Source organism: Medicago truncatula, chromosome 2, assembly GCF_003473485.1.
Source record: "Medicago truncatula cultivar Jemalong A17 chromosome 2, MtrunA17r5.0-ANR, whole genome shotgun sequence".
Classification (NCBI taxonomy): domain Eukaryota; kingdom Viridiplantae; phylum Streptophyta; class Magnoliopsida; order Fabales; family Fabaceae; genus Medicago; species Medicago truncatula.
In genome coordinates this window covers 16,127,961-16,140,250 of record NC_053043.1, presented here as the reverse complement: position 1 = coordinate 16,140,250, position 12,290 = coordinate 16,127,961, and the positions used below count along the sequence as shown (strand labels likewise).

General features: G+C 36.0%; 1 protein-coding gene across 3 annotated transcripts; it reads left to right on the top strand.

The window, feature by feature from the left end:
• Positions 1 to 22: 22 nt before the first annotated feature.
• On the top strand, positions 23 to 11,148 carry LOC11445389 (pumilio homolog 6, chloroplastic). 3 transcript variants are annotated; one of them, XM_003594930.4, is made up of 10 exons: positions 24 to 193; positions 1,946 to 2,655; positions 3,065 to 4,419; positions 4,510 to 4,651; positions 4,744 to 4,851; positions 6,236 to 6,448; positions 6,527 to 6,637; positions 8,819 to 9,013; positions 9,967 to 10,135; positions 10,652 to 11,148. In XM_003594930.4, exons 2-10 carry the CDS (start codon positions 2,017 to 2,019, stop codon positions 10,672 to 10,674), a joined length of 2,955 nt encoding a protein of 984 aa, XP_003594978.1. In that variant the 5' UTR covers positions 24 to 193; positions 1,946 to 2,016; the 3' UTR covers positions 10,675 to 11,148. The 3 variants fall into 3 exon arrangements, with proteins under 3 accessions (XP_039686411.1, XP_003594978.1, XP_024631852.1); XM_024776084.2 differs by having other exon boundaries at positions 1,931 to 2,655; XM_039830477.1 differs by lacking the exons at positions 9,967 to 10,135; positions 10,652 to 11,148 and adding an exon at positions 9,660 to 9,840 and having other exon boundaries at positions 23 to 193.
• The last annotated feature ends 1,142 nt before the right edge of the window (positions 11,149 to 12,290 follow it).

Genomic DNA, 12,290 nt, shown 5'->3' with positions numbered 1-12,290 from the left:
ACAAAGAATATCCATCCCATCATCCTCGTCCTGAGTGCACACAAGACACACTTGATTACATTAACGCCCCCAAACTCAACGCATTCAAACGTCATCACTACTCTCTCTCTCTCTCTCTCTCTCTCTCTCTCTAGGATTCTAGGGTTTTGGAACAGTGACTCATTTTCACTTCTTCTTCCTCAACAACTCACAGGTTCGATAATTCTCTCTCCTTCTCTCTCTCTTTCTCCACATGTGCATGCATGGAATTTTTTTCAGCTGTATTTTTTTTTATGATTATCGTTTTCTTCAATGATTGTTTCTGCATATATCAATTTTGCGTGTAATTATTGCTTTGTTGATGATGATGATTGGTTTGAGTAACTGAGGAAAAATTCGAGCTTTTTTTTTTTTCTTACACTGTTTGGTCAACGTGAAAGATGAGAGAGAAAGAACAATTATTAGTTATTACTTTGACCAGTTAAATAAAGCTTGATTTTTTATTGTTTTTTGTTAGGGTATTCCATTCAAATTCAATTATTGTGATGTTTTTTTTTTTAATTATTGTTATTTGTATGCAATAAAAGATTTGTTCTTTGTGGTGTTCAATACAGGGCTTTCAAGCCCGTTTGTTACTGCTTATGAAAAAAGTGATTTTGATATTCAATAATTAAGAGATTACGTTTTAGTGATTTTGATTGAATTCTACACATACAGCTTGTGGGGGTGAGAGCACTCTTAATTTTGTTTCAAAAGCGGTGGCAAAAATTTGATTTTTAACGAATTGATTATGTTAAATTGATTTGGGCTAAAAATAAGATGATTTTTGTTCGATACATTCATGTATAAGTGAGTTGAACAATAAATCCAAGACTAAGAATCAATTCTATAGGAAAAAGCTCAATTTTTAGCTTCGAGTCGGAACAAAACATGTGAAAATCAATTCTAGGTCTATGAAATCAATTTTGCTTGCTCTAAAAGAGGAACCGAACATACACTTATTTTAATTTTTTTTTCCTTTAGGCGATGAATGTGATTTTGGTAATTTTTTTGTATTTCATTTATTCAATATTTTTTGGGGGCACAATACAATATATTCACTCTTTTTGGATATTATGATTTTTCCCGTTTTCGTCTTTTGTTGTCTGGGTATGATGATTGTTCCCATTTTCGTCTTATGTTACCTGGGTATGATGATTGTTCCAATTTTTCGTCTTATGTTATCTAGGATGATGATTATTCCCATTTTTCGTCTTATGTTATCTAGGACGATGATTATTCCCATTTTTCATCTTATGTTATCTAGGACGATGATTATTCCCATTTTTGGTCTTATGTTGTCTAGTAAGTATGGCGATGTTTCCCATTTTTCGTCTTATGTTGTCAAAGTGTTCAATTGGAATATGGGTAGATGGGTTGCTTTTGGTATGTTTGAGTGATTTCTAAGTTATACCTTTGTATGAGGAATGCTACTGACTTACTCTTTTGAACAACTTTTCATTACGCACTATATGACCGGTCCGTCTTTATAAACGCCAACACAGTTGGCTCGTAAGTTGATCACTTTTTTCATTAAAAATGTTTTAAGGATGGACAAATTGTAAAGAGTGTTTTGTTAGCATTCCTTTTTGTATAACTTATGATTACTTGAAATGGTTTTTGTTTGTGATCATGTCTACGATAAAACTTGCACCTATCATTACATTCAAAGGCCCAATTTCAGTACAATTTTAATGCTTCATATTTCCTTTGAATAGTCAATTAGTCACCTTGAAGTTTATGAACAAATACATTGCCGTCATTTAACTTTACATTAATAGGTGCAATTAGTCACACTGTGTTAACTGACTGGAATTATAATTTATTGAGCCGCACTTATATATATTTCCAGTCTAATTTTGTAATACTAATATTATATATTTTTCATCAAAAGTTTATGTTGATTCAACAGTTTTTTGGCTCACAGGCACTTCTGGAGACAATGTCATGTTTCTGATTTCCATCACAAAAGAAGAGACAAATTAATCTTGCAGTAGTATGGCAACAGAGAGTCCAATTAGAATCTCAGAAGCTGGGGGGAAATGGCCTTCTCATATGGAAGCTTCAGCTTATGGCACACCGCCTCGTAACATGGGGGCAGAGGATTTGGGTGTACTGTTGAAGGGCCATAGGTTCCGTGGTAGTGGAAAGGATGCGGCACCCAGTCGTAGTGGCAGTGCACCTCCCAGCATGGAAGGCTCATTTCTGGCCATAGAAAACCTATTGCCACTGCAGAACACCCAGGATGCAAGCTTGACAGGTCTGAGCAGAGCTGTGAAAAATTGTGAATCTGAAGAACAGTTACGAGCTGATCCAGCTTATTTGGCATATTACAATTCCAATGTCAACCTAAACCCTAGACTTCCTCCCCCACTGACTTCCTGGGAAAATCGCCATACAGGGCATCGTGTTGGTAGTTCAGGAAACAATTGGGGACTGTCTTCTATAGATCATAGAAGTAAAAGTTCTTTACATTTACCGCAAGCAACTCTTTCTACACACAAGGAGGAGTCTGAGGATGATTCACCCCAACAACAGGCACATGAAAATGAATTAGTGAACACAAGTGGAGTATGGCGGAGACAGGATGCAGCTTCATTGGCACCACAGCCAAAAAATATGGTTGATTTAATTCAGGTGATTATTTTGACATCAACTTCGGAATTTAACCAATTTCTTTCACTTTTTTGCACTAACTGTTGAACTTTGGGGTCTAACTCATCCTTACAAAACCGGCTTGTAAGGTGAGGATTACCTCCTCTTTATATACTCTTCTCAAGAGTCTTGTCTATCCGATGTGGGACTTGGGTTTTTCCCAATACTAACATACTTGTTCATTTAACATTCATGATTTCACGTTCATATTACCATTGAATAGCATATTTATAATATTTTTCCATTTGGTTGCTGCATTGGCTTGTATCTTGCAAATATGGTATTTGTTATCTCATGCTGTAAGCTGTTACATATGTAGCTTTTAGTTGCTCCTCCAGATTAAAGATGTGATTGTAAATACAAATATTTTGTTCAAAATTAAAATTTTCAGGAAGATTTTCCTCGCACGATGTCACCTGTATATAATATGTCTCTTTCTGCAAGTCATCGACTGGGGGATAAACCAATTGAATTAGAAGCTGGTTCCAGATCTTCTCATGACGCTCATGATACTGCAGTAGAGTCTGCTAAATCTACTGCAGGCGCGGATGATATTAGGGTGTCATCAAGTGTCGATGTCCACACCCCTGTTGCAAGCTCTTCAACATTTGAACCCACAGCTAGCATGGGTTTTAGTAACTTAGATGCTGCAACTGTTGCATCTCAATTAAATACACTTAGTGTATCTAATTTGCCGAATTCTGAAAACCTGAGTTATGAAGAAAAATTGATGACCAGCTACCAGAACAATATGATGCAACGGCAGGTATTCGCGCAACAAAGCTATCCGTATGAAGTTCCTAGTGCCAATTCTCAAAGTGTAAACCCTGCCTACGTTGGCAGGGAACAGTTTCCTCATAATTCAAGCAAGTTGCCTGATGTCCAGCCACTACTTCAGTCCTCAGGGTTTACACCTCCCCTATATGCCACAGCTGCAGCTTACATGGCCTCTGTAAATCCATTTTACAATAATATGCAGGCCTCAGGCCCATACACTCCTCAATATGTTGGTGGATACACTTTAAATCCCACCGCGGTTCAGCCTTATATTTCTGCATACCCTCCTCATGGTGCTGTACCATTTGTTGTTGATGGGGCTACTAGTTCTAGCTATGCTCCGCTAACACCAGGGGTTTCAACCGGGGGTAATATTTCGCATGGAGCTGAAATGGTACATGCAAACAAGTACCTTGGGCAATTTGGATTTCCTGTACAGCCTTCTTTTGGCGATCCTATTTACATGCAATATAATCAGCAACCTTTTGTGGAGGGATATGGTATTTCTGGTCATTTTGATCCACAGGCACCTAGAGCAAGTGTTGTTCAAATAAATCCTTATGATTCACAAAAAAGGCCTGGTACTGGTGCTTATTTGGATGATAAAAAATTACATGAACAGAGAACTGGTGCTAGTATGAACTCAAGAAGAGGTGGACTGCCGGTTCCTAATTATTTTGGACATGTGCCAAACACGGGCTTTGTAATGCAGTATCCAGGTTCACCACTTCCCAGTCCAGTTTTATCTGGATATCCAGATGGAAGTCCCGGCCTTTCAGGAGGTAGAAATGAAATAAAACCTTCCCCAGCTTCTGGTAGAAATGGAGGCATGGTAACTGGATGGTATGGTCCAAGATCCTTTGACAGTGGTCAAGACCCCAAGATTGTTAACTTCCTTGAAGAGTTGAAATCTGGCAAAGGTCGCAGATTTGAGCTATCCGATATAATTGGACATATTGTTGAATTTAGGCAAGTAGTTTTCTTTGCTCTCTTTCCACCTATCTAATTGATGAGATTCTTGGTTTTGGAAATTAAGTTCACACTGTCTTTTACCTCCAGCTCTGATCAGCATGGAAGTCGATTTATACAACAGAAGCTGGAAAGTTGTGGTGCTGAAGAGAAGGCATTGGTGTTCAAAGAGGTTCTTCCACATGCTTCTAAGTTAATGACTGATGTATTCGGTAACTACGTAATACAGAAGGTGAGTTCTTAGAAGTGATGTATATTGCCGTTAATTTTATGTTTGCCTCCGAGTCTGTTTTGGTCTAATTTGTCCCTTTCTCATGTGTTTAGTTTTTCGAGTATGGAAACCCTGAGCAGAGGAAGGAACTTGCAGAAAAACTGGCTGGTCAGATACTGCCTTTGAGTCTACAGATGTATGGATGTCGTGTAATCCAAAAGGTATATAATTTAAAATGACTCATGTAGGTTTACTATATTAGTGTAGACTTATTTTACCAGCATGCTTGATAGGTCATGACTATTGCAATCTGTTCACAATTAAGATGTTTTGTTCATGTCTTTAACTCTGTATGACTTTGTTTTTGTTATTGAATCAAAGCCTTCAGATCATTTGAAATTCAGTTTTGTTGATGCTCTGTTCATATTCACAATCTAGTTGGGAACTGACTTCTGATTTTTTCAAATGACAATCTGAAAATGAGTTGTCTGACTCTGACCCAATTTGCCTTTTATTACAACATCCAGCACCTCTGGCGAAGAGTTTATAAAATCTGATTTAAATTTATTTTAATGTTGCTTATCTTGTAAAGTTGTAAATTTACTTTTATAGTCAAGTTGTAGGTATTAACAAGACCAATTTGTTCAGAGTTGAGTTGTAGACACTGCTATTGCATTGTTCATGAAATTATATGTTAGTCAAATATGATGAAGCATTTTTTGCAAGTAAATTATGGATTTATTGAGGGCTTTGTTATGGAAAGAAACCAAGAAAAGCTGAAATGTAGACTTAGTCAAGTTAAATAAAATGCTCACTAGCTGTAGTTTAGTTTCATAAATAAAATAAAAAATCACAAATTCAAAGAATCTTGACACTGATAAACCTGTATGTTTATGGGATTCGTTGGGTTCACCTGCACCCAGCCCAAGCTTCAGATGGTGGGCTGATTTGGTTCTGCAGGTAGGGTTGAGCCTGAAATAACCCAACACACCTACTTGTCAGATTACTTTCCCCTTGCTTATGATTATAATGCTTAACTGTTATTAACAAATGTTGTTCTGCTGTGGAACTATGTTGTTCTGTTTACATACTTTCTATCATATAATAAGTGAAATGATGTCATCCCAAAATCTCACTTTCGAAAAACAAAAATAAGGCCAACTTGGAACAATATTGTTTAAATTATGGAAAACACAACATATTGGCGCTGGAGAGTACATCGTTTTCCACTTCAATATCTTGACAAAAATCACTAACCCAACCCCTGCCTGTGTAGGTTGGGTTGAGGTTTTTTTGCCTCAGCCCATGTATACAGTTTTGTTAGATGAATTTTTTTCCTTCCTGATACCATGAGGCGTAGATTCATTGCACTTTGTACTCAAGTTATGCTGTTAAATAATAAACACCTGTGAAATTTATAATTCTGTTGAAGAATGCATAGTTGCGTAATTCAGAGTTGGTGGACCACTTTCCTGTTTTTTGTTTTCTATTAAATCAAGATTGTTTGGTAGTAATAAAGTTGAAAATAGAGCAGTCTTGGCTATAAAACAAGTATTCTATTGAAAGTAGAGATGATGTTTTTATATTTGTTTTATGTCTATGCAGGCACTCGAGGTTATTGAGCATGAACAGAAAGCTCAGCTTGTTCGTGAGCTGGATGGAAATATCATGAGATGTGTTCGTGACCAAAATGGGAATCATGTAATACAGAAGTGCATTGAATCGATCCCGACAAACAAAATTGGCTTTATACTATCTGCATTTCGTGGTCAAGTTGCTAATTTATCAATGCATCCTTATGGTTGTCGAGTCATCCAGGTATAGTTATTGCTTTGCCTTTCCCGTAATGAAGTTTCTTTCCGTGTCATGCATTAAGTAGGATAATCTTTCTTGCAGAGAATTCTAGAGCATTGTACAGACGAAGTTCAGTGTCAGTTTATTGTGGATGAAATCTTGGAGTCAGTTTGTTCTCTTGCTCAGGACCAGTATGGTAATTATGTTACCCAGGTTAGTTGCTTGCTGCCTCTTCTATGTCATAATTTGATCATTAGCTTCTGGTGTTTCGGGTGCATATAAGAAGATATATAGATGGAGGCAGATGTGCATGTGATCTCCGTTCTATCTGCAGCTTATAATTACAAGTCACCACACCCTATGGAATTGCTGTGACCGGAAAATAGCATGACTTGTGATGGTCTCGGCTGTCACCTATATTTTGATTTTAAATATTTTTTAATTTTACTTCTTCCAATTTTTCTTTCCGTTAATTTCTTCCTAAGCCCTTTTGAATCTTTTGTTAGCGGAATCACTTCTCAACACCGCTGTTCCCAAATTTAACCATCACAAGGAGTTTTGTACTACAAAAATTGATTATAATTGATACGAGTCTAGTTTGAATTAGCTTGTACCTATGAGAGCAAAACCTTTTTAAGAAACTCCCTTATCTACCTTTTAAGAACCTCCCTTCTTTGAAGCTAACACTTTTGTACATTGGCAATACGTATTTCTGAGGTATCCTACTTATTTGTTTATTTTTGAATGAAATTGTCTTATCCTGTACGCTGGAACACTTGCAGCTTAAGGGGCTCCAATAAATTTAGACCTGTTCATTTGTACAAGTGATTTCAATTTTGATGGTTTTCATTGAGCTATAAAAAGTACAATGGAATACAATGTTGTGCTTAGAGAGGTATTGCAGATTGGCTTTAGAGAAGTAAAGGGTTGTATTTCAGGTTCAAGCAACTAAAATAGGAAAAGTAGAGGAAACCAATAAAATTATAGGTTAAACCGCAATAATATACATGATTAGTTATTAGAATTAGGACTTATGACATCATTTGGTCCTTGTGGCCTTCGCTAATAGGAAAAGGCACTACTTGGGTTGCAATAATGATGGTTTACAGTGATTGTTTGGTGTTTACAAGTGGTTTTTATCCGTATTGAACAATTCTATGCAAGGTAGTTAATTGCGGCCAATAGAGGCGCGATCGCGGTGTTGCAGAGCAACATTGCTGGCCGCCACGGCGAGGTTGGGAGTGCCGCGTATTAAAGTTGCAGATTCTTTTGCGAAGCTGCGCGTCTTGCCTACGAGATTGATGGTCGTGAGGAAAATTCCATTTTGCCCCTTAAATATTAGACTTCAGAGGGGTATCAAGGGTATTTTGCACTCAAACTCTACTTTCTTCTCTTTCTCTGCGGTTGTAGAATTTCCTTCTTCCTTCAAACTAACTGCGACCATCTTCCTCCATCCTTCCTTTCTTTTCTGCATGACAACCACACCACCACCATTGCTCAGCCGCACACCACAATCAAACAGTGCCAAGCTGTCATGGAAGCAACATACGATCATGTTCTGTTTTTTCCAGTTTTCGATCTGTTTCCTGCTTCTTTCCATTGCCTGCTCTGTTTTTCTGTTCCAAATCCTACAGTTTTCCTCCGTTTCTATTTTTTCTTCTTATGTTCCTATTTCTTCAAGTTTTTCTATTTTCCCCACTGTTCTGTTCCTGTTTTGTTTTATATTTTTTTTTTTACCTATGTTTTGTTTCTATTTTTCCTCTCTTTCACTATTTTCCCCTTCAACCTTCTCTGTTCCCCCCTGTTATGACTTTTTATTGCTTGATATGAATATTTCACCAGTTTTGAGTTATTTGCTTAGTTTTACATTAAATATGTGTTTATAGTACATTGTCTTCATTTTATCTGTGGGCTTGAGGCTGTATTTGTTGTAATGAGTGACAACAAACTTTCCTTTTTTTTATTTTATATATTGAGGGATTAAAAAGCTTTACTTGATTGATTTATTCTGTTTTTATTGTTTCCCCCTCACCCCTCAACAATAGCATATTTTGCCTTTGAAAATATTTCTAATCTTCTCATTCTTAATCAGTTTCTTATTATGTATAAAAAATCGTTGGCAATAAAGCACAAAATAGTCAGAGTTTTTCGTTGCATGGCTTAAGGGGAATTTGAGGTTGTCTCCCTCTTTCCCTGGCATTTTCATTTGAGAGTATGTATTTGTGTTTTATTTACGGTTCACTCATGAACGTTCACGATGCTTGATTTGATGTAGATTAATCATGTAACTAACTACTTTTGACTCTGGACCTTGTCATAGTTTGCTGCCCTTTCATATGCCAACATTTTTCAAAAAATTCCCCAAGTAACAGTGCTTTCCTTATATCATCGCAGCATGTGTTGGAGAGAGGTAGACCTCAAGAAAGGAGCCAAATTATTAGCAAGCTGTCAGGACATGTTGTTCAGTTAAGCCAGCATAAGTTTGCTTCGAATGTTGTGGAGAAATGTCTGGAGTATGGTGACGCCTCTGAGCGGGAAGTGTTAATTGTGGAGATTATTGCGCATGATGAGCAAAATGACAATTTATTGGTAAGTTCAAATTTTTTAATTCTAATTACAAGCTAATTATTCTTCATAATTTCTACCTTACAATAAAATAACTTTCCATTCATTGTCTTATTTGGTGTTGATAGAAGCTTTGAGATGTTTTTGGTAATGATTGAGCACGACGTAGAAGAATGTCTTCAGTAATTTTTTATGGTTTAAAATGTTTAGTCTCCAAAAATATACCATTTTTTTAGTTTAGTCCCTGTAATTTTTGTTTTGTTTTTAGTCCCTGCTAATATGCCACTTTTTGCATTTGGTCCTATTTGTTTTGACGCATATTTTCCGGGAATGGAAACATATTTGAACATTTTTCTATTCTGATGATGTATTTTATTTTTATTACTATAATGAGTACATTATGGGACATGCACTGTCAGTATAAATCAGTATTCAATTGACATACAGTGAAAACCCATTATTTTTACACTTTCATATCATTAATTTTATGATTCAGTTACAATAATTGGCTGGTATGTCATAGTGGATTCTCATTGGATACATGTGTAAAGTTAATTTACATCGACAATTTATCCCCTTTAAACCCTAGGAAAGAAGTTTATTTTATCATACTGTGTGTTAATTACCACATGAACTTCTGTTAACTGTCGATACTATGTGTCATCCTTAGTCAGAGGCATTGCAATAAGACCCAGAAATTGAAGCTGGAAATTGTGTTTATTATCATTGACTGAAAATGGAGGTCAACTGCTCTACAATGGAAAAATAACAGAATACAAAAGATAGTGGAATGTAAGGATACTTTAAGGGAGCCAAATTTGATGTTTGAGACATCTGAATTTTTTACTAGTATTGGTATTTCTTGAGAATTAAATGTAGTGTGAATAATGCTTAACTAATTGGAAAATTTTATAACTGGCGTGAATGTATGTCATTGTACTCTTGCTCACTTGATCCTATTTTGATTTTCATTGCAGACAATGATGAAAGATCAATTTGCAAATTATGTGATCCAGAAGGTTATTGATATCTGTTCTGAAAATCAGCGAGCAAGGTTACTTTCACACATAAGAGCTCATGCTAATGCTTTGAAGAAATACACTTATGGAAAACACATTGTGGCTCGTATGGAACATCAATTTGGAGGTGTGTTCTTCCTGTACTTTGTTTTTAATCTTTGTTACAATGACAATATTCATACGATATGTTGCTATCTGAAATCTGAATGCCCCAAGATTCAATGACTGTTGGTTTGCTTTGTTGAGTATGTGTCTGAAAAATAAGGAGGAAGTTTAAATGAAAGTTATTGCACACTTGTATTGCGCAACAAAAAATTAAAGAGAAAAATAAAATGTTCATTTTTACTGATTTTGAACCTGTTCTCTGTTTTCTAACTTCTCACTTTGTTCCACCTACTCAACCATGATAACATTAAATGTCTGAATGTAACTGTTAGAATATACGAATATACTTGGAATATCTTTAATATCTTCGATATTATATTAAAGTATCTTAAGTTATGTCATATGATTAGTTTATAATCTTAGAGTATCTCTTAGGATTTGATTTTATATTACTTATTATTATTATTATTATTATTATTATTATCCTGCACTTGTTTTGTGGCTTCTTCTCATCCCTTTATTTAATTTTTGCATGCAGAGAATCAAGCACCCAGTTCATGATGAGATTATTGAAGAAGCACATGAATCTCCAGCAGTGCTGCAGTGGCATGCTAACCCCACTGCTTCAACATATCTTCTGTTGCTGATCACAGGAAATAGCTCAGACATTGTTGATTTCTGATCCTGCTAATGAATATACTTCATTCCTGTGATTTCATATCTGCACATTGATAGCTTCAGGAGACATTAGTATATAAAGATACACTATGAAACCTAATGTAATTATGTCATTCAAATAATTGGTTGGAAATGTTTGAATATAATTATTTAGAAGGAAACCCTTCTTGGATGTAAACTTTACTGGACCTGACCGACTTAATCCATGGTTGGTTTTCTTAGAGTTTTAGGGCTTGGTTTCCTGAACTCAATTACTCGTTGGTACATGATTAATGATGCTTTATGGTCCTCGTGATGCATCTTCTAATTGTGAATGCTTTATTGAATGATTGGGTTTATTTAAGGACTCTTACTATATAGGACACAAGTACTTGATATTGATAGTTGAGACAATTACTCTGCTACGGTAAAATTACTTTTCTCGACCGCTACAGTAGCGGATTCAGTTTTGCATTCACTTTGGAATCAATTTCACTTTTTTGATCGTCTATTAGTGAATTGTGATTCCATCAAATGCATATGTGAATGTGTGGTTATAGCGAGACATGCTCAACCTCAAGTGCACTTCGGGTCAACGATTGCAATGATAAAAAAAATCAGTTGCTTCACGGTGATTGTCAACCGCTCAATCATTTGATTGGGTGAACTGTGCCTGCTGCACTGATCCAGGGTGTCAGTGTGTGATTATTATTGCCATAATGAAAAGGATTGAAATATTATCACCACAAGTAAAAGCCACTCAAAACCCTCTGCTTGAGTGACATTGAGATGGTTGAAGATCGAGATTTTATCATGCTTCTATTTGGATGTCCAGTTCTTTGGTATCTACAAGTATTTCGTGTGTGAGGAGGAATCTCTTTCCACTCAATGCGTGTTACTATTTTTTCTACTGAAATCAATTGCTACTTCCAAGTCTTTGTGCTTAGATATATTCAAGTTGTACACACAAGACTGTTTTATTATGATTACAATGCATTTTGTCGGCAACGATACATGTTGTCGGTATCAGAAACCAAACACTTGATTACAACTTTCTAGGGCATCCCACGGCCGTCGGAAATAAACAGCAGCTCTAGGATTTGAAACTTTGTGTGGTCTATGAATATAGGGTGGCAGGGCATGCTCAAGCTTAACTGTAATCTAATATCCAGTGACAATCAACTGTGGTAATAAAATAAAATAAAAACAAAGCTTTGAACATATTCTCTTCTATTTGGTCTGGTATAACCAAAGTTGAGTAACTTCTGCAAAATGTTCGCTTGCAAATTGGTTTTGATGCTAGTCTTAATTTTTGGATTGATAAATGGCTTTTCCATACAATTATAGACATGCTCAACATTTCACATCATCTTCATTGTGATCTAAATGTAGAAGCAGAAGATTTCATCTATCAAGCCCCTTGGTCATTTACCTGTAAGCTTTCTTTAGCATGTCTGTTATTAACAGTGAACCATGTTCCCACATCTCATGTCAAATAGACTTCAGTTTTATTTTTTAAT